Source organism: Aotus nancymaae, unplaced genomic scaffold (genome assembly GCF_030222135.1).
Source record: "Aotus nancymaae isolate 86718 unplaced genomic scaffold, 86718_ANA_hifiasm-v0.15.2.pri h1tg000064l_1, whole genome shotgun sequence".
Classification (NCBI taxonomy): Eukaryota; Metazoa; Chordata; class Mammalia; order Primates; family Aotidae; genus Aotus; species Aotus nancymaae.
Genome location: NW_026988479.1, coordinates 6428913 through 6456683, shown reverse-complemented (window position 1 = coordinate 6456683; position 27771 = coordinate 6428913). Strand labels below are relative to the sequence as shown.

The following is a 27771-nucleotide window of genomic DNA, read 5'->3' as shown; positions in this document are numbered from 1 at the left end:
TTTCTGCTAACATTATCTTCTAATGAGATGAAAAGCAGCTTTTTTCAATATCAAGATCACCACTCTTTGAGCACTTCCTTGTAAGGTCCCAGATCAAACACTTGATCTTATTCAGGGAATAACTTTTTTCTTTAGTAAATAAAAAGATTTTTTTCTTCATCTAGGCTTCAAAGGCAAGCCAGATAGAACATTAAGATGATGGGCATTAAAAGGATGAGGGTAGGGGTCAAAATGAGCCTTGAAGTTGCAGGTATCTACAAGAAAGTTTATTTGTTCTTCCTGCATCGTTTTCAAAGATTCAGGCTCTTGCTCTGCCACCCAGGCTCAAGTGCAGAGGCAACAACATAGCTCAAGCTCACTGTAACCTTGAACTCCTGGGCTCAAGGAACCCTAGGAGAAAGTATTAAAGGCAAACCCTCACAGTCTGAGAAATATTATAAAAACCAAAAGTTAAGGTGCCAAAACATAAAAAGTCAGATGAAGATGAGTCATTTAATGGTTTCAATTCTTACTGGACAATTCTGGACGGAGACAATAAATACAAGGTAAAATTTCAATTACATCTTTTAAGTTTGTGAATAGTGTACTTTAAGCAGAGGGCACAGAATTTCCTTATCAATTTTGTAGATTTTTGCATCTTCATAAATACCAGCAATTCCCAGACTATATCTCTGACATTTTATAGGTTTGTCTTTTTTTGTGGTTATGTGCCCCTCCTTCACTGTTTTATGCATATCCTTTAAAACATGAGCTCACAGTATAATTGCTCTTGGTCTACTTTTTTAAAATAGTTGAAATGTCATTGGATTGTCAGAATTTTATTTTGCAAAGAACTTCATTTTAAGCCAACTTCCTTTTAGAGTGTTTGGACATGGGATAAGGACAAAAGTTACCAGAACTTTTGAAATACTCTTTCCTAATATTTATCTTGATGTTTTTTCTATTTTTAGAATTTGTGGCAATTCTCATAAAATGAAACCTAACTCACCTATTCTCAGTATTCGACCAGCAAAACACCTCACGTACCTGTGCACATGATCTAATGCAACGAAGCATCTCTAATGGGTTTTATCTGGTGAGTATGCAGAGATATAGATCTTGTCTTAAAACAGGGTTTAGCTGTGGCACTATGACATTTTGGACCAAATCAATCTTTGCTGTGGGGGGCTGTCCTGAACATTACAGGATGTTTAGCAGCATCCCTAGTTTCCACTCCCCAGATCCTATACCACCCCTTCCTCAAGCTGTGATAACCAAAACTGTCTCCTGACATTGCTCTACTGTCTCCATGAGGAGCAAAATCACTCCCTATGGGAACCAATGTCAAAAACCATTTTAGAGGCAAACTATAAACTAACTCCCCAAACTGTGATGGTGGAAACAATCTGTAACTTCCTAATATAGTAGCTGATCACTACATGATGCTACTAAGTACTTGAAATGTGGCTAAGTATGAGGAGAATTCTTAATTTTATTTCATTTTAATTTACTTAAGTCCTACATATACTATAGGGACAAGATGCTTCATCATGGAAAACTGTGTAGGTATCTGATACTTTTGTTAAAAAATCGTATGTGGTTGATAGGCAATACAAACTGAGAGAAATAGAACATTAACATATACATTTTAAAACTTTGCCCACCTCATTTCTACTCATACCCCTGCTAAATGACATATAAACTTCATCCTACCTTAAATTTAAAAACCTGGTTTTTTTTGAGACACCAGAGTCCTGTTCTGTTGCCTGGGCTGGAGTGCAGTGGCACCATCATGGCTCACTGCAGCCTGGATCTCCTGGGTGCTCTCTATCCTCCCATCTCAGTCTCACAGGTAGCTGGGACTACAGGCACATGCCACCACACCTGGCATAAATGTTTGTGTATTTTTTGTAGAGAAAGAGTTTCACCATGTTGTCCAGGCTGGTCTCAAACTATCCACCCACCTCCACCTCCAAAAGAGCTAGGATTACAGATGTGAGCCACTGCACCTGGCATAAATGTTTCATTAGTCCTACTTCTATCCATTTAAAAGTTTCATTCTGACTAGGCATTTGTTAAATTAAAAGGTGAATTGTGAAGTTAAAGATTACAATGATAGAACTTTAAATTCTCTTTTAAATCACAAAGTTTTTAGTTTTTTTTTTGTATGATAGGAGTCGTAACTGAAAATATAAGAATGCAAAAAAGGTGCTCTAACTGAATTCAGGTAAATAATTCCTTGAAAGAAAAGAAAAACTAAACAAATTTAAAGGAAAAGCCAACCAGGATTGAAAGAAAACATTTATTGAATCAAAATCAATACTTTCTTTTTAATATCTACAAGCCAACACGGAACTCATTTTATTCAAGAATGAACACAATGTACAAAAAAAGTATGCTTATATTATAAAAATATGTCAATTTTATCTTCTGGGTGCTCAGCAGAAGTCATTTTAAACAAAATCAAGGCAAACTTGTTCTCTATAATGAGTCTGCTATAATTTAACAACAAAGTGAAAGCTAATGTACTCATAAAATATTTTTAAAGGCCCACTGATAATGCTGCACTGGAAATGCTCAACTCAGTATTAACCAAAGTCAACATTCCCGCTCTATGCCTACTGGCACCACTTCATGCCTACATTATGGGAAAGTACCTCTTTTATAGAATGCAGATCACTGCTAACAGAATCCATGTGATTCAATCTTCAGTTTCCCTTAGCAACAGTTGTTAGCATATATTTCAGCAAAGATTAACAGTATAATGAATTTTGAGTAGTAAAATCCTATTTAATTAGCTTCAATTTAAAAATGAGATATATGCTGCTATGGGGAACAGATGACTTTTCGAGGTTTACAACCCCATTTATGAACATGGGAAAGCTGCCTCCCTAAAAAAAGATTTATGTCCAGGGGTAATACCGTATCTTTTTTGGTAATTTTTCTTATGTCTTGAGTTTATTGGCACCTCCCAGGCACTTTGGCATGTGCTCCTGTACGAAGTGTAGTTACTGTGCCTGCAGAGTTAGTGGCAGCTACAGAGTAGTCACAGGCTGACGAGTCCACTTTTGGCTTAACATGGAGATCCGCTCCAACACATGCTGGTCGTTGGAGCAACAGGAAAAATAATGGTGACTTGGAAAAAGAATAAAATCATGAGTCGGGGAAAAGGATCATGACTTCCAGTATTGTTGTTCCAGGAGTTACATGACAAGTAGAAAAATTGTACTAAAGAGTCAAAATAGAAGTAGACTAAATAGCATCAGTGCTAATAATGCCAAGAAAATCTAATCTCTTTTTTAAAGAGCTTGCACACAACAATGTCCCTGGCCAAGAAACTGACCCTGTCTGGCTGAGCAGAATGACAGTGGTACTTGGGCAAATTCCACAACATGACATCCACAGGGTGAATCAGTGACAATGGATGAATTCAACTTTTTAGAAGATAGTTAAACAAACTGCAAAATGTCTACTTTGAAGATGATGCGAATGTTTTTCCTTAGCAGATTCTGTGCTTGGGATTGACACAAAGGCTCAAAATGGCAAAATACAAAGATCAAGTAATCTGGTGCCCCGCTGTACTAGGTAAATGTACTGGTTGAAATTAATTAAATTTTAAAAACTGGGGGAGAAATGCTCTCATGTTTGTTTTACCTACATAAACCTAATGTTTATTCAGTTGCCTGTTTGTTTTGCGAGAATCTGGGACTAAGATGAATGAAGGCAGAAGATGATAAAGTGATCCCTGTTTCTTTATTCAAAGTTATCTAAACTAAGTTTTTAATTAATTACACCTCATTTGTTACATGTAATGTTAATCCTACCAAATGTAGTTAGATAGGCTTGAATTAGACATAGGCTTTAAACATTTCAATGAGAACACAAACCACTGACTCTGGCTTAACACCACATTCTAGAAAAGAAGAAACCTTTACAGAAATATTTAAAATATACAAAATTTGTGCAAGGACAAAACATATTTTAGAACCTGAGCAAAGGCTTCGTACAGGTTGTTTTCACTGGCGATAATTCAGCCAGGTCGGTATGTTGCTCTTGGCAACTGATGTGGCCCCTAAAAGATGTAGAACACAGGCCAGTGACTGGAGGTCTGCAGTTAGTTAGTTAGTTAGTAGTATAGGCCAGAAGTTCAACAAACTGCTACTGGAAACCATAATGTTAAAAACAAGTAAAAATAAAAGAATGAGTGCACAAAGAACAGCCAGCCAGTAAGATGAAGATGATGCTCAGGATCAGACTGGATGAGAGTATGACCACAACACTCAGATATACCACACCTCCTTGCTCTCAAAATAATAAATATATTGAACATTTACAACAGAATGAATGCCTTATGAATGCAAGCTTTTCTTTTATTGCAGTTCTAATCAAATAGACCAAAAGGTCATACTTCTAAATAAGCTACAAGTAATCTTTTCCATGAAAATGATGATGTGACTTGGTGCCACAGCTAAACTTTCTCTAATAGCAGCATCATCAGCCCATGGCAGCAAAGAAACATTAATTTCTGGCATCCCATGGGCTCTTACCGAAGCAACTTCATAAAGCATGCGGATATCTATTCTGCTAAAGTTTCAAACAAATAAAAAATGATCATTGTGCTTGTGGGTCTCATACCTTCCAAAATATACATAAATGATAGCAAATTAACAAATAATAGCAGGTCCTTGCTTTCCAATAAAAGCATAAGGCAGAGGGTTGACGGTGAAAAGAAAAATGTTTAAAATGAAAAAAAAACTGCAAAATGGTGTTAGCATTCACAAAAAAGATCATGCGAAGATCAGATCCATACTGATTAAACATTGAAAATTCAGCGACAATCCAAAGAACTCTGTCCATGAGTCCAAAGGCATGCATGCTGGCTGAAGGAAATGCAGGATTCATCTGACAGTATCTTCTTCAGAGCAGAACAGTAACACCTCACTGGAATAATCACGACAGGGTGAACAAGGTGCCATCACACTTCTTTTTTGTAATTCAAAATAAAGAAACGCAATCACAGGACAAAAAAAAAATTACAGAATAGTGGACAGAGAAAATATAGAAATTCACAATGACCCTATAAAGCAAAAAAAACTTCAAATTATTTCTACACTTTCAGGGTTTATCCTTTTTCAAAGTAGTCTTCTTAATTTTAAAAGTTTATAATGAAAGATTTAAAAATGAAGTGTTAACTATAAAATTACTCCTCATGAAATTACCTATAGTATCAATACTTTTTTGAGACAGGGTCTTGCTCTGTCACCCAGACTGGAGTCCAGTGGCACAATCTCAAGTAACTGCAACCTCTGCCTCCTGGGTTCAAGCAATATTCTTGTGCCTCAGCCTCTTGAGTAGCTGGGATTACAGGCATGTGCCACCACACCCGGCTAATTTTTCTATTTTTAGTGGAGATGTTGGCCAGGCTGGTCTCAAATCCCTGGCCTCAGGTGGTCTACCCACCTTGGCCTCCCAAAGTGCTGGAATTATAGGTGTGAGCCACCACGCCCAGCCTCAATATTCAAAATAATAATTTCGCTCTTGTTTCAAGGACACATAAGAAGCATCTTGTCATCAGAATCTTCCCCAGCCAGATGTTTTAAAGTATTTAAAGTTATTAATAAGGAAAAGAACGTAAAACTTATATTCAAAGTGCAGGACCTACACTTAGCTGAGTAATTTTGCCTTTCCCAGTAAGTTCACAATTAAAAAATAAAAAAAATACGGGATATTTTATATATATATATATATAAATTTTTTTAAACTCCAAGACCTAACTAAGGCTGTCTGTGACATCAGCTATTATTGGCCATGTCTGGCCTTCAGGTCCAGACCCCAGCTCCAAGTACTCACTGGAGAAAGGACCAGGGCTATCCCGCCTTCGTATCCACGAGCTGCATCTGCATCTGCACATTGGCAGGCATTCCACCTCCATAGCCTCCCTTGGACTGCATTTGGTTCTGAATGGAGCTAACCTAAAACAAGACAAAAACACAACAAAATAAAATGGAAGTCAGGAACTAGGTCCAGTGCAACTAAGTAATTCTTTCCCCAGAATTTTATCTGGGCTGCTTTTTTCAGAAGAGTACTTTTACAGACTTAAACATTTTCTGGTTATAAGGACAAACAGGAAGGCTAGCAATTGAAATAATTTTTGCAAAAATCCCTATTTTCTCTATTTACAAATTACTAAAAGTCAGTTTTGTAATTTACAAGGTATTTGGTAACATTTGAAAAACAGTCAAAAATATATAGATCAACTCCACTTTTTTTTTTTTTTTTGAGATAGAGTCTTGCGCTGTTGCCCAGGCTGGAGTGCTGATAAAGGAAACAAAGCTACTGATTATTTTGACAGGAACGTGATACCTCTTGCATTTCCACAAAGCAGTCAAGTGAAACAAAGTACTTTTCCTACAGATTTAAAACAAACAATCTGTTTCCTTTCCAGGAAGGTTTAGATGTCATTTCTTTGCTTACCTAGTAACTGAAGTGACAAACGTCTTTGCTGTATCCAGGATACCCATCTACCTATTTTTAAAGTCCCTTTTAAATCTTTTGTTAATGCTGTCTAGTAAGTTGGTATACAGTGGATCATAATTTTGTGTTTATAAAACCCTGTTGACTTTCTGGTTCTCAACACTTTAGGGATCATTTAGATACTTGTTTACTTTAGGCACAGGGAAAAGAGTTAGTCTGTTGATACTCAGTGGCTTGCTTAAAGCAAATGTGAGGAACGACTCTGATAAGAACCTACATTTGGTGCTGCTTCTATTATACTGCATTCTGGTTTTCTCTTCAATAAAAATTAACAACTAAAAGATCAGATGAATAGATCTAAAGCCTATTCTGAAACTCACTGAAACCTCTATTAAAAGACAGGAAATAGATCTTCTTATTTCTGGTTCTTCACACCCTACTGCCTTGCCCTAAAAGGATATGTGAAAATTCAAATCCTATGCTTAGTGCGTAAGAACGTACAGTAAATAAATCACAAACGTTCTAATATTATCAGGTAAAGACGAACAGTTAACAGGGGTCCCAAACACCCCAGCCGCAAACTGGAAGTGGCCTGTTAGGAACCAGGCTGCACAACAGGAAGTGAGAGGCTGCAAGTTAGCAATACCGCCTGAGCTCCGCCTCCGGTCACATCAGTGATGGCATGAAATTCTCACAGGAGCACGAACTCTATTGTGAACTGCACAAGTGAGGATCTAGGTTGCACTTATAATTTTTAATAAAATTATAAGACCGCTGGTTTTATAAAATAAAATACTGGCCTGCGGTAAGCATTGAGTTACTTTTTTAAAAAATTTATTTTTAACATTACTAGTAATAACAGAGAACAATGTCTACTGACATAAAATCTGTAATTCATAGATAAATTTACTCAAAAAAATATAAAAAATTAGCCGGGTATAGTAATGTGCACCTGTGGTCCCAGCTGTTTGGGAGGCTGAGGTGGGAGGATTGCTTGAGCCTGGGAGAGAGAGGTTGCAGTGAGCCAAGATCATGCCTCTGAACTCCAGCCTGGGTGAAGAGTGAGGCCCCGTTTCAAAAAAAAAATAATAATAAAATCCAACTGTATAGGAAGAATTAAATTTTAGTTCATGGCATTTGTTAACCTTTAAAATCTTATGTACATTTCTGAATTTCCTTTAAGATTCCTCCCTGAATGAAAAACCTATCACTGGCATACTAACTTTTTTGTTTGTCATCATTAGGGTAGAACTTTAGGACTATACTTTGCAGGGCTTGCACATCTGCCTCTCATTAGACTTTATGAGAGTCTAATGCTTGATGAACTGAGGTGGAACAGTTTCATCCTGAAACCATCTCCCCCTTGGAAAAACTATCTTCCATTAAACTGGTCCCTGATGCCAAAAAGGTTGGAGACCACTGGTTATAAAATAAAGCAATAAAAATGTGTGCAAAAGGCAACTAACTGAACTTAAAAGAACAAAAGATTAATTATTATTAAAAAGGCTGATCTCCAAGTCCCTTTGGTGGGAGCGAGAGAATCAATAGGATATTAACCTCCATTCTGAACTCAAATACTTTGAAGTTTCAGGACAAAGGCAGCTATGAAGAGTTGAGTACAAGAAACAGAAACAAATACATAACCTGGCAAACTAGAAGACATTAATTTTTCATCATTAGTTTGCGTCTCTCTTCTATGCTCACATTATGTATTTACATTCACTGTATACACATTCATTGAGCATAATGCTATTAAAAATGTTTGTGCCTATCACACAGGTTTCATATGACTATGCCCTGATGCCCTACCTGCATGTCCCACCAACATACTTACTGAATTCATTCCACTGAATAGGTCTCCTGATCCAACATGAGCCGTGTGCACAAAGTTTGTGGGCTCTCCAATCATACTTCTGTCAATCCGTCGTCGCCTTTTCTAAAAGATGGGCAACAATGTGTTGAGAAAGTGATCTTATTAACAACTTACTCTGATGGATTTTTTTTTTTTTTGAGACGGAGTTTCGCTCATTACCCAGGTTGGAGTGCAATGGCGTGATCTCAGCTCACCGCAACCTCCGCCTCCTGGGTTCAAGCAATTCTCCTGCCTCGGCCTCCCGAGTAGCTGGAACTACAGGCACGTGCGACCTGCCCAGCTAATTTTCGTATTTTTAGTAGAGACGGGGTTTCACCATGTTGACCAGGATGGTCTCGATTTCTTGACTTCATGATCCATCTGCCCTGGCCTCCCAAAGTGCTGGGATTACAGGCTTGAGCCACCGCGCCCGGCCTCTGATGGATTTTTATACTATGACTGTTTAATAAATTTGCCAAGAACACAAAAATGCCTAGCTCTTAGACTGTCACAATTACTTCTTATGATGAAATCGCCAAGAGAAACATATGCACAAAAGTGATTAGTAAAGCAAAATAATAAGTTATTATTTAGTGCTTAATAGATTATTTGGTTTAGCTTTGGTCATCCACATATTTGTATAATAATCGCTTAGTTTTATTCTTTTTAAAAAGCAAGACAAATGTAAAATTACCATCAGTCACTATTATTGTTAGCAAAGAACACAGTGCAGTTTGAATACAATGTCTGATTTTAAACATTATGTTCTTTCATCATTAACAGATATATTACATTTTGATGGTTATTACTTAGATTATACCCAATTACCTTTCTATGCTAAAATGAATCTGTCATTCAGCTGGTGGGAGGGTGACAGTTTTGGTCCTAGTCCATTCACTCTTCTCTGGTCTGTTCTGGCTGGGAACCAAACCTGTTGACTTAACTAGGCTGAGGCTGGATCTTACTGACTCTTCCATATATACACTTTATATACTTTTTTTTTTTTTTTTTTTTTTTTGGGAGATGGAGTCTCGCTATGTTACCCAGGCTGGTCTTCAACTGGGCTCAAGCAATCCTCAAAACTCAGCTCCCAGGCAGCTGGGATTACAGGCATGCACTACTGCACCTGGCTGACTCTTCCTAATTTTTGACAACCACTTCTCATGGGGTGCTGGGCCCCCCATTTTCCAGTAACTTTAGCCACCAGCTGGTGTCCCTGTTCTGATCAACATGCTCATCTACCCCTTAGAGATAGTTTCTTACCCTACTGCTGTGTTTCATTGATTATCTAAGATTTTTCCAGACATGAAGATTATCTTAGATCCGTCCTGAGTTTTCCATGACCCTTTAGATATGATAATCTTATTGGGAAAGACCACTGGCCAAGCTGGGTAAGTGTCCTACTATGACCTCTGCTTACCCTAGTTTACTTCCTTTCCATGGTATACTTCTCCTGAAATTGCAGCTTCCTCAAAACTAAGCCACGTTATAAACTTGTTGGATTAGCTGCCTTTGAACATAATACTTTTATGTCTTTATCTATTGAAATGCTGGCATGATCCTGATAAACCCTAAAATTTATCAAGACAGTCCCATATGACAGTTCCTCAGGGTTAGAACATGATTTTCTACAAAACCACAAAAGCAGAGAGTCCACGCATATACTGTAGAAGTCCATATACACTGTTTTACTCTCCTCTTGTTTATATTGTCATAGATTAGAAACCAAAAAATAAAAAATAAATAAAATGCCTGATGCTTTTCCTTTGAAATATTGATGTTCTTCATCTTTAGAGTTCAGCAATGACATTAGCCCATCTCCAAGTTTGTTGGGTTTTCTTTCTACTAATTCTGCATGGCACACAGTTATCTAAACACAGGTTTTCTGTATCTTAGAATAAGTTTTATTCTGTTAGTTCTTGATAATTGCTCCATTTGTTCATTTTGCTATTTCTGGAGTTCCTGCCATGTGGACATTTGAACGTGTGTGTCTATAATCTTCCAAGTTTCTTATATTTTTATTCTTATCTTCATAATTTCACTGCATTGGAAAATAACCACTTGATCCTTTTCAGAGGTCCATGCTAGATAGTAAATATTATAAGCCTGCAGGCCAATATAGTCTCCATGGTAGCTTTGACTCAACTCTGCTATTGTAGCATGAAAGCAGCTACAGATCATATGAAATTAAATGAGTGTAGCTGTGTTCTGGTAAAAATTTATTTACAAAAACAGGTGACATGCTAGATGTGGCCTGCAAGTGGTAGTCTGCTGACCCCAGCTCTACATTTTTTCAGTAGTAGCCACATAATTTCATTTTTCCATTATGGTTATTTTTCAGAGGCTCTTTGTTTTGACATGTCATTACAATGTTTTTTAATCTCTGAAAAAGCTGTATTATAGTTTTTCACTCTTTTCCCTAAAAACACTTAACTATATAAATTATAAGTCTGTAACAGTAGAGAACGAAGTATTCTCATGTCTTTATTTGAACATGTTTAGTTTTACTTCCAGCCCTTTTTTGAAAGTCGGTAAGAAATTGTCTGTCTTTTGGGGCCCTGTTCCATAGGATCATATAAAACTCTCAGGTTAAAATGGTATCATAAAGTCAAAAGAGGCTTTTGTCTATGTTTTTTTTTGTTGTTTTTTTCTATTTCTTAGCATAGTGCACTGGTTTCCTGCTATCTTTTCCTTGCATATTGCTGCCTCTGATGACTTTACAGGTGCCTCATACAAAGACTCCCTGCCCCTAATGGCAGACATGACACCTACAACCATCCTTTGATCTGGAGTGCTGCATCCCAGCAATGCACTGGTCTTTTCCCCAGTTCCCCATCTTTTTCACAGACTCAGTTTGTCTATGTCCAACCACCCCATTCAACATACTTCTCTCCATACTATTTTTGTTTGGAATGATAAAGCATTAATTCTATAAATTACCCTTATGAAACAATGCTAGCTTATCTTTTTTAGAAGTAGGGAAAAAAGATGATAACAGTTTTGTGCCTTTTTCTCTTAATAGTATTACCTTTCCACTAAATTTTCCTTATTAGGAAGCTGTTTGTCCTGGCATATCCAAATGTAATCTTTACCCTCAGAAAATATAAATTTTCTCAGTATGTGGGAAGGACAAATTATTGGGATTTCTTCCCCAGTGAGCTCCTTGACAGGTAGAGAGGGAAGCTTCTAGGTTCTTGCCACAGTTCCACAGGACAGTGGCATCTGCAGGACACCAGACTCTTTCCAAGGCCTTATGCAGTCAGCATGTAAAGATAACTGCTTCTGATATGCAGAGAACCACTTGGCTCAGCCAGAGGGCCCTCTCAAGCAGAGGAGGTGGTGGCATATACCAGAGAATCAGACCTACTTACAGACCACTAAGAGTCGTCTTGATCATTCCTTGTCCTGTGAACATGCAGAAGCAACTCCTAACAGTTCTCATTCTGCATCATTTCCTCTGGAAGAGGGTGTTTAGAGCTTGCCAAAAGGCTCCACTTGGTCTATATCCCCATATTAAGTGATTTATTCTGTTGAGTTACTGAAGGACTTTGTTGGGGGAGAACAGAAACCATGGTGTGCTCAGGACACCACCCATCTCACCCAAAAAGAATGAATAGATATGCTTGTGAAAGAGGCGTATTAACACACTCACAAATAATAATTCAGCAAACATGATTACTGAGGGAGAATATTCAAAAGCTGATAACAAAAGTAGTTCCCAAGAAGCTACCCTCACACTGAAAAGCAAAGGATGGGGAAGACTTCAGCTTACTTCTATCATACTGTGTTGTTAGGTAACTTACATATATAAATGTGAAAATAGTGAGTATTTTTCAACTTGAACTCCACCGAGCTGGGAGACAGACCTTAGTATTGGAAGGTTTCTTCATGGCATCTAATCTGTTTGTGAGATATGAAAGAAGCTTTCAGTTCTTCCCTCCCTAAGGCTGAAGGAACACAGCTGTCCAGAAACTGAAAGGAGCAACTGTGTTGTGCGAGCATAGTAAAGGTAAAGACCTAAGATGAAAATGGTAACATAAGCAAGAACCAGATCACATAGGGTTTGTTAAGGACTGAAGTGTGTGATCCTCCCAAGAACAATAGGAAGTAACTGAAAGTCTTTCAAAGCAGAGGAATAACATGATCAAATAGCTTTAGAAGACTATTCCACGATAGCTACAGGTAGAAAACAGGTTAGAAGAGGTCAAAAGAAGTTATTAGAGTAATGTTGGTGAAAAGGGATTATGTGCATTCAACTAATAACACAGATGGAAAGAAATGGATAGATTTGAGAAGTGGTCAGTAGATAAAATCAACAGCATTTGGTTGCAGGCTGGATTTGGTAACTGAGCAAGAGGGAGGAGTAAGAAATATGCACAGACCAGATTTCAGCAGAGTGTGTGCAATTCACTGGGTTCTAAAAAGAATCCCAATTGGAGATAAGAGACAGAGAATCGCCAGCTTAACAAAGCCAAGTTAATGAGATTTCCTAGACAAACTAAATTTCTGTGGTTGGGTAGAGAAGAAGCCATCAGAGGAGGCCAAAAAGAAACAGCCTGAAAGTCAATATGAAAATCAAGAATGTGTGTACAAGTGTCAAGAGGGGGCAGGCCACAGAGCTGAAAGGTGATGAAAGGTCAATTGAAGCAGAAATATGTGCACTGGACTCAGCAATATCAAGTCGATGGGCACCTTAGTGAGTGCCGTGTCAGTGGAGTAATGGGACGAGACACACTGGAGGGGATTAAGGTAGGTCCAAGAAGTAGAAAATGGAGAAAGAGAATAGACAACTTGGGAGAAGTCTGGCCTTCTGGACAGATAGAAGACAGGTCAGTAGCTCAAAGGAGAAAAGGAAATGAGGACAGACTGAATTTCTCCTGTAAGATGGCAGAGAATTCATTATGCTCGATTTCTAATGAGAAAGATCCAGTAAAAGAGGTAAAAAAAAAAAAAAAAAAAAAAAAAAAAAAGAAAAGAAAAAAGAAACCGTGAACACAAAGAATGTAGACTGTCAGCATCACAAGGTTCCTGAGAAGGCAGAAAAGGTGGATCCAGACACAGGTGGAGACAGATGTTCTTTACACTCTTTCCTGTAACGCTCTATCAAAAACCTGGATTTAAATATAATTAAATATTCTAAAATATAAAAATACAGTATTTTTGGGCACAATGTGGACATTTAAGGAATGGCACACTTGTTTGGTGTGCAGTATTAATAGTCATGGGTGGCTGGGCATGGTAGCTCATGCCTGTAATCCCAACACTTTGGGAGGCCGAGGTGAGCGGATCACTGAGGTCAGGAGTTCAAGACCAGCCTGGCAAAACCCTGTCTCCACTAAAAATACAAAAATCAGCCAGGCCAAAAGAATGATACAATGGACTTTGGGGACTTGGGGTTCTGGAAGAGTGGGGCGGGGGCGAGGGATAAAAGACCTCAAATATGGTGCAGTGTAATACTGCTCTGGTGATGAGTGCACCAGAAGCTCACAAATCGCCACTAAAGAACTTAGTCATGTAACTAAATACCACCTGTATCCCAATAACTATGGAAAAATTAATATTAAAAAAAAACGAGCCAGGCATGGTTGCAGGTGCCTGTAATCTCAGCTACTCGAGAGGCTGAGGCAGGAGAACTGCTTGAACCCCAGGGGCAAAGGGGAAGGCTGCAGTCAGCTGAGATCATGTCGCTGCATTCCAGCTTGGGTGACAGAGTGAGACTCTGTTTCAAAAGAAGAAGAAGAAAAAAAGAATAGTCATGGGCAAACAAGGGGAATTCCAGAGTTGGACCTCCACAAAGAAAAACAGGAAATGGTGCACTCTGCTCTGATACGTATTAACTGTTGTCCGTAGCAGAGTCACCGTGTTTCCTGGAAACAAATTCTTTATAGGGAACTTTGTTAAGACCGTCAACCATCTGAATAATACTTACCATCCTTAAAATATTAACTTTTATTCTGCATAAGGCAAAGCACTAGAGACCCAAATAAACTGTCGTGTTAGTGTGGAGGGGACATTAGGCAAAATGTCTCTTCCCATGACTTTTTACATAATTATATCATAATTATTAAAGATAATGAACTAATATAATTTGGAGTATATGCAATGAGGAGAGAAACAGGTTAATTTCAAAGGATTTGCTATTGTGTTAACCTTGTTTGCATCCTTATCTAGACAACTATGTATATAACCATATTCTACCTCCCTCACATTTCGGACATGTGGATCAACTGTAGCTTGTAGAAAATGGTAATAACTTAATCACTCAAAAGTTAAAACTTCCCCAAAGACTATTCTCTGGGCAGCTTAGTGTGCAAACACATCACTGAGAAGGAAATGAAGGCCAGGTCTCATCAAGGCCTACAGTAAGAGTACAAGATAGTATAGCCTGAGGTAGTTCTAGAAGTAGACAGAGTGAATAAAGAAAATGAAGATACCTGCCATCTGGTACAGTGAAAAAAGCTGGAAATTTCAGGGTATAACACAACAATTATGTAAATGTGGCCCAAGTAAATGAAAGGTTGAAAGCTACGCTACTGACTCAACTTCATGACCTAGAGAAAGGTCAGCTGAGTTGTGTAACTGTATCCCTACATCCACAAATTATATCTAATAAGCCCACTATTTCTAAATGTCTTGAGGCATCCCAGCAAAACCCAGGGGTGCCAGAGGATATTTTCAATTTGAGGGAAACACAGTGATGCTCAATGTGTGTTTGTCACTGTGTGAACTACTAGCTTCAGATAATTTGTAACTTCAATATGAGAACATACATTCTTTACAACAGCATATCTTTGTGAAGCTGAGTTTTCAGTGGTTGCTGTGAAAAAAACTCAAGCACTATGTAAAAGTCAACATGGAACCAGAAAAGAAGGTGGTGGTGTTCAGTCTGATTCCACAGTTTGAGAAGTTGTATAATCCTAACAGGCACAAACACACCATAAGTACGTAACTGGTTATTTAAGAGTTAAAAATATTTGTGCTTTCAATTTATATCTATTTTTTTCAAGGCAAATAAGTTGTTGGGACATAAATCTTTACTAAGTTGTTTGTACCAAATTAGTTAATAAACAAATCTGGGCCAGGTGCCGTGGCTTCCGCCTGTAATCCCAGCACTTTGGAAGGCTGAACAAGGGCAGATAATCTGAGGTCAGTAGTTCAAGACCAGCTTGGCCAATATGGCGAAACCCCGTCTCTACTAAAAATACAAAAATTAGCAGAGTATGAGGGCACGCGCCTGTAATCCCAGCTACTCAGGAGGCTGAGGCAGCAGAATTACTGGAACCCGGGAGGCAGAGGTTGCAGTGAGCCGAGATTGCATCACTACACTCCAACCTGGGCGACAAGAGCAAAACTCAGTCTCTAAATAAATAAATAAACAAACAAGTCTATACGGTATTTCTCTTGGCCTAGAGGCACCATGAACGAATTACAGAATTGTTAGGGAAAGTTTGAAAACTTCTGAAATAAGCTACATTAGTTTTTTGAAATATTAACAGTATAATTAGGAACCAGGCATTTCTAAAACAAGTGGTTATTTTTTTCTATGATGCCAGTGACAGTGGTTCCTCGGGTGTATGAGCTGCTTCCAAGTTAATCAATCTGGTTCACAGTACAGGAAAAAAGGCTAACAAAAGTTGTAATATCAAAAATGGATTTGACATTTTTTGGTAAAAATGATCTTCCTAGTGGAATTCACTGACACAAAAAATGAAAATACCTTTTATGGTAGTAATGTCAACAAACTATATGAAATGCCCTTGCCCCAAGTCTCTCCCTACTTGACAACAGTCTTCTCATTCTTTGAAACCCAGCTCAAACATAACATTCTGAGTTAAGGATGTTGGATATTTCCTGTTCTGAACATTCAGAGCACATGGCTCATATTTCAATTATAGTACTTAAAACATCGTATTGTAACTTACTTGCTTACAGTTTGATTTTCCTACACTACTAAGAGTTCTTCTGTAACAGTAGCTGTGCCTGACACATAGTAGACAATAAATGACTGTTGAATGAATAAAAGGCTTTTTTAAAGAAACAATGTCAGCTCAGTTCTCTAAAAATTGTTTATCTTATCTAATATTATCGCCAAGTATTTCCCAAGAACCTATTATATTTGGAAGGTATAAACAATGTAATGCCAATTCTAATGGAGTTTACATTTCTGCATAAAAAATACTTATTTGCTGAATTAATTTTCTCTGTTTCATAGAAATGCTGTGTGCTCCAGAGAGGTTTTAACTGTTGTCACTGTTTTAGTTTTTATATTGGGTAGAACCTCTAAAGCAGTGGTTCTCAAGCTGTAGTGTACATCAGAATCCTCAGAAGGTTTGTTAAACACAGGTTTCTGAGCTCTAGTCACAGAATAATTTCAGACTGGGCAAGTTTGGGGTGGGGCTTGAATTTGCATATCTAACAAGATTTCAAGTGATACTGATGGCTTAAGGGTTTAGAAACACTGGCGCTAAAGATTAACAGCTGAATGACTATTATTAAAAAGTCCAGCTGGGTGGGGTGGTTCATGCCTGTAATCCTTGCACTTTGGGAGGCTGAGGTAGGTGGATTGCCTGAATTCAGGAGTTCGACACCAGTTTGGGCAACATGGCAAAACTCCATCTCCACAAAAACACAAAAAATTAGCCGGGTGTGGTAGCACACCCCTGTAGTCCCAACTACTCTTGAGGCTGAGTGAGGCACAAGGATTGTTTGAACCCGGGAGGCAGAGGTTGCAGTGAGTCAAGATCATACCACTCCAGCCTGTGGAACAGGGCAAGACTCTGTCTAAAAAAAAAAAAAAAAAATTATATATATATATAATTTTTCCATATACATATATAAATTTTATATATATATAAAAATATATATATATAATTTTCATATATATATAAAATATATATATAATTTTCATATATGTATAAAATATATATATAATTTTCATATATATATATATATATAGAGAGAGAGAGAGAGAGTCAAATAATAATAGATGGTGATGAGGCTGCAGGGAAAAGGGAACACTTATACACTGCTGGTGGCAATGTAAATTAGTTCAGCCATTGTGGAAAGCAATATGACAATTTCTCAAAGAAGTGAAAACAGAAGTATCATTTGACCCAGCACCTCCTTATGAGTATATACCCAAAGGAACATAAATCATTCTACTATAAAGACACATCTACGTGTATGTTCATTGTAGCACTATTCACAATCACAAAGTCATGGCATCAACCTAAATGCTCATCAATGGTAGACTGGATAAAGAAAACGTGATACATGTGTACCATGGAATACCACACAGCCATAAAAAAGAACTAGCTCATGTCCTTTTCAGCAACCTGGATGGAGCTGGAGGCCATAATCCTAAGAAGACCAACACAGGAACATAATACTACATGTTCTCACTTATAAGTGGGAGCTAAACATTGAGTACACATGGATACAAAGAGGAGAACAACAGATAACAAGACCAACGTGAGGGTGGAGGGTAAGAGGAGGGAGAGGATCAAAAGACTACCTAGTGGGGCCAGGCACAGTGGCTCACGCCTCTAATCCCAGCATTTTGGAGGCTGAGGCAGGTGGATCACAAGGTCAGGAGTTCAAGACTAGCCTGGCCAAAATGGTGAAACACCGTCTCTACTAAAAGTACAAAAATTCTCACCCCTGTAATCATAGCACTTTGGGAGGCTGAGGCAGGTAGATTACAAGGTAAGGAGTTCAAGACCAGCCTGGCCAAGACGGTGAAACTCTGTCTCTACTAAAAATACAAAAATTAGTCCAGCATAGTGGCACGTGCCTGTAGTCCCAGGCACTTTTACCACTGGATTAAAGAAGAAAACACAAAAGATTACAACCAGTAATGATTCCATTTAAGGTTAAAACAGTGAAACTAAATTATATAGTTTAGGGATACATATATACATGGTAAAATCATAAAACACAACAAGGAAGTGATTACCATAAAAATCAGGACAGCAGTTCCCCCAGGTGCTGGAACAGGGATGTATGTAATTGAAAAGGACACAAGGAGGCTTCTGGGGTGCTGGCAATATCCTATTTCTTAATGAGTAATATGTGCTTCATAATATCTGTTTCATAATTATACTGTACATTGATATGTAAAATAAATCCTTTCAAATTATTAATTTTTGGTATTAAAATGGTATTGTGGTTACACTGTGAGTCCTTATCTTTTAGGGATACTGAAATATTTATGAACAAAATGATATAATGTCTCAGATTTGGCTTTAAAATAATAGAGGAAAGGATAAAGTGGATGGAATAAGGTGAAGATCAAACAAGAATTAAAGTTCTTGAAGTTGAGAGACGGGTACATGGGGTTCATTATACTATTGTCTACTTCTGAATATGTTTAAAAGCTTAAGTTTAAAAAAGCCTTTATGGAAATAGTTTAAAAATGAAGACACACCAGTTTCACAAATGGGAATTATATAGAGATTCAATACAGGTCTATTTGAAATCCCAACAGGCCTTATGAAAAACCTGACAAACTAATTTTAAAATTGATATGTAATAGTCAAGGACTAAGACTGGCAAAACACTACAAAAGGTGAACAAAGACAAAGGGATCTGACCTCCCAGATATCAAAACAATATTAATGCAAATAGAACACACTGTGTATCATCGTGTATTGGCATCAGGATGAACAAATGGTGAAACAGAATCTAGAGTCTGGCTCATGCATATACGGAAGCCTGATAATGTATAGTGCATACCAGTGGGGAAGGGAAAGACTTCTTATTAAGTCATTGTGGGACAGAGGGTTCCCCATATGGAAAATAAATATAATTAAATCCCTTCTTCAAAAATCTATTCGAGGCTTCTATGTAAAAGGCGAAATTATTCCACTTTTACAGGGAAATTTGGGTGAATTATCCTTATGACCGAGAGGTAAGAAAACATTCTTAAGCACAAAAATATAAGCCAAAAAAGGTACTTTGCTAAGTCACACATAACCAATAAAAATTTGTATTCAGAACATAAAAGGGAAGTCTATGAATAAGTAAGAATTTTTTTAAATGTACAAAAGACATAAACAGGCATGTCTTTCACACAAGAGGAAACCATACTGAGCCACAAACACATGAAGAAGTGCTTTGCTTAACCTCACTAGCAATCAGAAAAGAACAATACCGTGAAATCCCACCTTACCTACCAGACTGACAAAAATGAAAATGTGAGAAAACATCAAGCATTAATGAAGATGTTGTGAAAGTGAAACTGTACCAGATTAATGTGGGAGCAATTATCCCTTTGCAAAATAATTTGGCATTATCTTGTGAAATTGATCATGCCCACACCCCACAACTCAGTATTTCCACTTTTAGATATATATGCTACAGAAACAAGTATACTCAAAGTCATGTATATAGTGAGATATGTACAAGAATTTACAGCATAGTTTGTAATAGAAAAAAAACTAGAAACTACTCAAATGTCCACCAATAGGCCATTTGTATTGGGTAGGAGTTTAAATCTGTTTATTGTTGTATATCATTACATATTATATAGATACATAATCTGTTTTTTAAGACAAGGTCTCACTCTGTTGCCCAGGCCAGAGTGCAGTGGTGCAATCCTGGCTCACTACAGCTTCAACCTCCCATGCTTAAGCAATCCTCCTACCTCAGCCTCCCAAGTAGCTGGGACTACAGGCACACACTACCACACACAGCTAATTTAAACATTTTTTTTTGTAGAGACGGGGTCTTACTATGTTGCCCAGGCTGGTCTCAAACTCCTAGGCTCAAGCAATCCTCCCACCTCAGCCTTCCAAAGTGTTCGGATTACAGGTGCAAGGCACTGCACCTGGCCTGTTTTCTATTTTTTGTATCAAATATATTACAGTTTGAAAAAAGATTTAATTTTTGTTTTAAAGACTATTATTGATTACTTTTGCTGATGTCACATTTTAAGTAACTAAAAACTGCAACAACCACATGGTTTACTAAGAAACAGCTTGCTTCCTCTTGAAGTATGTAGTTAAAAACAAAAACAAAAACAAACCAAAACAAAACAAAACACCTCCAATCTGAACTGAAAAGCATTAAAGCAAAATTCCTTTTCTAATATTTACAAACTTATAAAAGCATTATACTTCCAGAACATAAATAGCTTTCTACTGCTTTCTTACCCCTTTTCCCCATCTTGAACTCATACTGAATGCTATGGACACTAGCTTATCAACAGTTCCTAATGGTTAAGGGCACAGACAACAGTATTGGAACACCAGAACCTGTCTGTTTCACAGTTTTGAAAAGAGCCTTTCTAGTTTGTTTTCGAGTACATATAGACAAATTCAAACTATCTCCACAGTTAAATTAAAGGAGCTGAAGAAGTACAATATGTACTTGTAATGTAGTGAATACCATCTACTACATTCCAAAATGACTATATCTACAAGAAAATAGGGTAGTCAGTCCTAAGGCAGGGGAGGTAGTTCCAGTATATTAGTCTTTAGAATTTCTAGGTTTAGTAGCACGGTTAAAACATTTCAATCAGTCTTCCATGATGTTTTTCTAAAAAGTAGGGTTATTTTTCATTTCTCAACTGATAAGGCTAATTTTCTTTTTATTAAGTAAATTCATTTAGTTAAGTGTTTTGAGATGACTACAGTTTTATAATGTGATTCTGTGTGAAATTAAATCAGGAACATGCACATTTGTGTTTTCAGAAAAAGGAAAAAAGATGACACTTTTACTATACTCATACCTAATTTAGGGTGTAAAATGTGGTTCCTGAAAATGGAAGTTCTATACAAATCTGTGCCATCTGAAGTTATTATAGCATAGTAGCTATGAGATCCATCATATTTGAGCAATCACTCTTCTGTTTTACATAAATCCCCTCATGGAGTGCCCTCAGCTAGAGTTTCCTCTAGCCACCTTTCACAGAATTGTTGGTTCATTCTCTGAGGCTGCAGTAATGATTTTGATGTTTTCTAAAATGTCTAAGGTCTTATAGCAATTCCTAGCTGTCTAACTGATTTATCCCCACTCGGTTTCCTCAGCCACTTTCCTTGAAGAAACCTTGAACTGTCTAAACACCAAGTACAATGCACTTCCTTTGTTTCATTGTGGCAAGTCCAGCACCATCACTTGCACACATCCTCATGCCCCAATTCCAACTATTATATTAAAACCATGCGTCCAAACAACAAACGGCAGAAAGAAAACCCACTGGAGGGCATAAGCAACCTTATTGCAGAACAGATTCCATACTCAGCTCCAGACAGCTGAAGAGACTGAATGTGCATGAAGGAGTGAGGCTCACTGGCCTACAGTGTGCAGTATGGTTTGTCAGTGCTCTCAGTCTGAGCATATAGTAAGTCAAACCACTAGAAAAAGTATGTGTTCTTCCACATACTTTGGTTTGCTGCTCTAAACCATTCGAGGATTTCCTGTTTCACAACAATAAAAACCAAAGTCTTTTCATGACCTGGAGGGCCAAACATGAACTGGCCCTTGGTTACCTCTTTGACCTCATTCCCACCACTGGCCCCATGCTTCACAGCCACTCTGCCTTCTCTGATGTTCTGCTCACACACCCAACCTTGCATTTACTAGTTCCTCTGAGTAAAATGCTGGGCCCTAGGTGTCTGTGTAGCTTAATCCCTTAAACTTGGACCTATATAGCACTTAATCTGAGAGGCCTTCCCTGAACACACTATATAGATTAGTATCTCCAATTCTCCCACATCATTCGCTTTTTTCTTGCTTTTTCCACAGAGCACCTGATATCATATACACCTGTTTGTACAGTATATATGTCCTCCACTAGAGAGCCATGATGGTAGAGATGACATCTGTTGCACTCACTGTTATCTCGCTACTACCTAGATTATTGTAGAAATACCTGAGTGTTATTGTTACAAATGTACAGTAACTGCATACAGGTCCAAAATAACACATTCGAAGGCCAAACGTGGTGGCTCATGCCTTTAATTCCAAGCACTTTGGGAGGCTGAGGTGGGCGGATCACTTGACGTCAGGAGTTCAAGATCAGCCTGGCCAAAAATGTGAAACCCTGTCTCAACTAAAATACAAAAATTAACTGGGTGTGGTGGTGCATGCCTGTAATCCCAACTACTTGGGAGGCTGAGGCAGGAGAACTGCTTGAACCTAGGAGGCGGAGGTTGCAATGAGACAAGACAGAACCACTGCACTCCAGCTCATGAGACAGAGTAAGATTCCCTCTCAAAAAACAAAAAACAAAAACAAAAGGCTGGGCCCAGTGGCTCATGCTGGTAATCCCAGCCCTTTGGGAGGCCAAGGATCAACTGAGGTTAGGAGTTTGACACCAGCCTGGCTAACATGGCAAAACCTCGTCTCTACTAAAAATACAAAAATAAGCTGGGCATGGTGGTGGCTGCCTATAATCCCAGCTACTTGGGAGGCTGAGGCAGGAGAACCGCTTGAACCCAGGAGGCGGAGGTTGCAGTGAGCCGAGATCACACCATTGCACTCCAGCCTAGACAAAAAGAGCAAAACTCTGTCTCAAAAAAAAAAAAAAAAAAAAAGCCAGGAACAAAAACAAAGTAACCCATTCCAGAGACAAATAGCATTACAAAAATATCAGTGCTATGTGAGAAAACGTTAGATGGGAAGGCAAATAAAATTAACAGAAAAGTGGCTTTTCTTCTGTAAATCAGGGTTCCTTGTTTTTAAAGCTACCTTAGAAGTTTGCCAGTACTCTGATGCTCCATAAGTTGGTGAAGAATTCACTATAGTTCTGTCAAGAGCTAACAAATCTTTTTTAAAAATTAAATTACAAGGCAGCAACCATCCAATTAAAACCTTAGCTATATCTAGCCACAGCAACTATAGCATTTATAGTTAGTTAATATGTTTTGGATTATCACAGCTCAAAACATTGGGGCTCTAGTATACTCTGTATTGTACTACATTAAAATGAAGGAGTAGGAAGAGAAAAATGATTATTCTACTATACTCAGAAAAATGCATTCTATTTTCTTCCTAATATTGGGTTGTTCCTTTCCTCACACATGGAATGTGCAAGAGCAGGGGGTGACAGGGAATGAGTGGGGGAGTTGGCATGTAGCAATTTATTTCAGTAAATACTTTAGAAAAGAAAACTTTAGCAGATGACCAAGCAGCTTTCAGATAAGGCAGCCTTAATACTGCTTAGAATGCCAAGGGTATGTTTTTGTATAACGTAAAGAAACAAAAATTATTAGTGATTCTTTACATCTATTTCCTGATGACAACAAGCAAGCTATTCCTCCATTACGGTGACCACAAACCCTCATTAAGTTTTGTGTAACTTTTCTCAGGAATCAAAAAGGTAAGAAATCCGACATCCATGGAATTTTTGTGGAATATTTCACATAAATATGTATTCATTAAACAACAACAAACACCGTATTAAATGTTGTATTGATACAGAAGTGCTGGGAAGGGAAGAGTATGGTCCCTTTAAATGATATGGGAGTGGGGACAGGAAAGTGCTGGGTAGAGAAAGGCAGGTCCCTGGCTAGGACTCCACCCCCATGGACGTAGGTGAGGACAGGCACTCCTGCTTTTGCACCCACATGTTGCATTTTCCAAGACCGCCCTGGCCCACCATGACCCCATCCTAGGCCTATAAAAACCCAGAATCTTAGTGGGCAGACACACAGGCAGACATTGAGAGGAGCACATCAGCGGAAGAAGACACAAGTGGCTGATGGCTAGAGGACACTGGGGAAGTACGCCTGCAGAAGAGCACACCGACAGATGCCAGCACGCCAGCAGGCCATTAACCAGTGAGATGAGGGAAAGTTTGGCTGGGGCAGTTGGAGGACAGCTGGGGCAGTTGGAGGAGAGCTGGGGCCACCAAGAGATCCAACTCCAGGGGGAAAATCATCTCCTTTCTGGCTCCCCCACTGGCAGAGAGCTACTTCCACTCAGTAAAACTTTGCACTCATTCTCCAGGCCCATATATGATCGGATTCTGCTGGTATGCCAAAGAACCCAGGATACAGAAAAAGCCCTGTCCTTGTGATAAAGCAGAGGGTCTAATTGAGCTAGTTACAAGCCACCTATAGATGGCAAACTAAGAGCACCTGTAAGCCCACTGGGGCTTCAGCTGTGAAGATTCACCCCTAAACACTGCCTTGGGGCTGAAACCCGACAGCCTGCCCATCTGTATGCTCCCCTAGAGGTGTGAGCCACAGGGCACTGAAGAAGTGAGACACGGCCCCATTGCTCACCTCCAAGGGGGTCAAGGGAACTTTTCCCATTTCACTATGAGAGAAACTCAAGTTGTAAATCGTTTGTGTAGCAGAAAACATATTTCTGATGTCTTGTAACTCCAGCGCCTTATGGTCCTGCTATTTAAATACCTAATCTGTGTCTTCCTATTTTAGCTATTTGTTAAGTATACATTTATAATATAATGAAGAGAATTCACTTTATTATATGCCCTGTGAATACTGGCAGTAAGTAAAGGTTTTAAAATATGGCAACTTGACTTCTGGTTTCTGATCTGGCATATAAGGAGCTTGGAAATCATCATTCCCATCCACATAACAAAAACAAAGCCGATCAAACTGACAATATCTCTTCTTAGATCCATCAGAGAAGTGAGGTCACAGAGAAAACTGCTTCCCCTAAAACTACAGAGACAGGCAAGTGGACACAGAGAAATCAACAAGCAGAAACCTTCACAGGATCCAGTACCAGTGTAGGAAAACCTAAACTGTAACTGCTGAATAGCAGGATGCTCAGCGTGAACGAATTTAAGACTCCAGGGGGACCTAGTCGTAGGGAACCCCTATACTTTGTGGGTTTTTCCTCAGGGAACCCTACCAGGTTCCCATGTGAAGATCAGAGAAAAATTTGTGTTTCAGCAAAAAGAAGGGAAGGGCAGCCATACTAAAATACACCAGAGCATTCTGTTCTTAACAAGGTTTGCTTTGAAGAGAAACTATTTTACCAGAGCCTAATCAACTAGGTTTTTACAAAAACCAACTTGAGGAGAAGGGAAATATCCAGCTCCAGTCTCCTCTACCCTTTTTTGCCTCACCTAAGGGGTAAAAAACAAAACTGAGAAGCATTTTGTATAGGTCACAGACCATATGCACTGGCTCACTGAAAGACTGAGACATAATCATAGCAATACATAATGTCTCCCTTCCCCCCTACACCTTACCACCACATCTACAGGGCTCCTGTACAATAGGAGATTGCAAATGAAACAACAGCATGTCTCAGATCTTATTTAAGAAGTCTCTAGAGAAACACAAAGACAAGGGACAAAAACAAGGACACCAGATGAAATTTTATCCTCCAATGCCTATAGCTATAGCAAATAGTAAAAATGGCCTAAGCCCTAACCAGCTAAACACCACACTAAGGGCCTATTTACCTTGGTTCCTTTTACCCAGTATAACATGTTCAAAACAAAAAAAGATTACAGGGCATACTTAAAACAATAATGGCAATGTATGACTCAAGTGTTCCTACTGAGAATCCTTGATTACCGAAAATGTCATCTCTAATAGTATCACAGATTATTAAAAAATCAGGATAAGTAAGGATGTTCAGCTATCACTGGCAATACTGACCATTATACTGGAGGTCTTAGAAAATTCAGCTAAGATTACAAAAGGATAAATAATTTAAATAGAAAATGATTTAAAAAGTCACTATTTGGAGACATCTGTAAGATATATGCATTTCAGCTAAGTATTAAACTAATTCGGCCAGGAGTAGTGGCTCACGGCTCAATCCCAGCACTCTAGAGGCTGAGGTGGGCGGATCACCTGAGGTCAGGAGTTCGAGACCAGCCTGGCCAACATGGCGAAACCCCATCTCTACTAAAAACAGAAAAAAATTAGCTGGGCGTGGTAGTGCGCACCTGTAATCCTAACTACTCTGGAGGCTGAGGTGAGAGAATCACTTGAATCCAGGAAGTGGAGGTTGCAGTGAGCTGAGATCGTGCCACTGCACTCTAGCCTGGGCAATAGAGCGGGACTCCGCCTCAAAAATAAATAAACAAACAAATTCAAGTGTTCACAAGCATTCGGTGAGATGTCTGGATAAAAAATTAGCATATAAGAATTATTAGATTCCTACGCACTAGTAATAACCAGCTAGGAAATAGAGTAAAAGCCATAACTAGAACAAGTCTAACAAGAAATGTGCAAGTTTATGTAATGAAGTTTTAGAACTTTACAAAAAGAATATTAAAAGATCTACATAAATGAAGATATATGCAATGCTTCTAATTGAATTACTGAAAATTCTATTTTTTTATTTTTTTTTGGAGACAGAGTTTTCCTCTTGTTGCCCAGGCTGCAGTGCAATGATGTGATCTTGGCTCACTGCAACCTCTGTCTTCTGGGTTCAAGTGATTCTCTTTACCTCAGTCTCCTGAGTAGTTGGGATTACAGGTGCCTGCCACCACACCCAACTAAATTTTGAATTTTCTGTAGAGACAGGGTTTCACCACATTGGTCAGGCTGGTCTCGAATTCCTGACCTCAGGATTAGCGGAGCATGGTGGTGCATGTCTGTAATCCCAGCTACCTGGGAGGCTGAGGCTGGAGTGTAATGGTGTGATCTTGGCTTACTGCAACTTGAACCCAGGAAGCGGAAGTTGCAGTGAGCTGAGATCATGCCATTGCACTCTAGCTTGGCAACAAGAGTGAAACTCTGAAGATGGACAGGACAGGGAAAGGAAAGAAAAGAAGAAAGGAAAGGAAAGGAGGGGAGGGGAGGGAGGAGGGGGGGAAGGAGGGGGACAGAGAGAGAGAGAAAGAAAGAGAGAAAGGGAGGGACGGAAGGAGGGAAGGAAGGGAATTTGGAGGCTGAAGGGCAGGATTTTGGTAGAGGTAACAATATGTGCGTATATTAAGGACACAAAAACGGCATACACCAAGAAGTCAGTCAATATCACTTATAATCTATATGACTGTGGGCAAAAAACTGAACCTGCTTCAACTGAAAAATAAGGACAATGATATGTTCCTCAGAGGGTTAATCTGAGGAAAATGAGATGGTAAGCTGAGAAGAATATGATGGCATCTGGCTGCCACATCTTCCACCCACTTGACTTCCAAGGCTGATGCATCTGTTTTACCTCAGGTTATTGTCTCCTTTCTCTCTCACTGTTCTTCCAGAAGCTATTTGACAGAAGAATACATCCTCTCAGGAAAGTAAAATGAATATCTAGCAAAGTTCTTGACATACAGTATTTAAAGACATTTTTTTTTTAACCTATGTTGAGTTCCACTGAACTATTCTCTGCTGTATTCTCTTGCACTGCTTTGCAATTACTGCTAGGATCCCAATTCTCAGTTTGAGAAGAATTATGTTTAATAAGCACCCCACCTGATGTGTCCACATACTTCATACTTACAGGCTGAGGCTGTTCTGCAATACAGCAGTTGAAACACAACCAGAATTCACTCATGCTTACAGTCCACAGTGTAAATGAGCACCAAT

General features: G+C 38.7%; 1 protein-coding gene and 1 long non-coding RNA gene across 3 annotated transcripts in view; one reads left to right on the top strand and one right to left on the bottom strand.

The window, feature by feature from the left end:
• The window catches only part of LOC135270623 (uncharacterized), a 6130-nt gene extending 1092 nt beyond the window's left edge, over positions 1-5038 (top strand). Inside the window, exon 2 of the long non-coding RNA XR_010338762.1 lies at positions 951-5038. This is a non-coding gene — a long non-coding RNA (uncharacterized LOC135270623). The remainder of the gene's footprint in view (positions 1-950) is intronic.
• CDC42SE2 (CDC42 small effector 2) lies at positions 2263-27771 on the bottom strand. Of its 2 annotated transcripts, none has more exons than XM_012447901.2 (4): positions 27686-27771; positions 8288-8389; positions 5830-5951; positions 2263-5056 (listed from the first exon to the last, which is right to left on the bottom strand). In XM_012447901.2, exons 1-3 carry the CDS (start codon positions 27737-27739, stop codon positions 5847-5849), a joined length of 261 nt encoding a protein of 86 aa, XP_012303324.1. In that variant the 5' UTR covers positions 27740-27771; the 3' UTR covers positions 2263-5056; positions 5830-5846. The 2 variants fall into 2 exon arrangements, with proteins under 2 accessions (XP_012303324.1, XP_012303332.1); XM_012447909.2 differs by having other exon boundaries at positions 2263-4920.

Excerpts from the sequence above, each read along its gene's own strand:
- CDC42SE2 (XM_012447901.2), bottom strand. The coding sequence starts at position 27,739 with ATGAGTGAATTCTGGTTGTGTTTCAACTGCTGTATTGCAGAACAGCCT. Across the intron at positions 8,390-27,685 it reads TTGCAGAACAGCCTCAGCCT|AAAAGGCGACGACGGATTGA; the intron begins GTAAGTATGAAG and ends CCCATCTTTTAG. Across the intron at positions 5,952-8,287 it reads TATTCAGTGGAATGAATTCA|GTTAGCTCCATTCAGAACCA; the intron begins GTAAGTATGTTG and ends GTCTTGTTTTAG.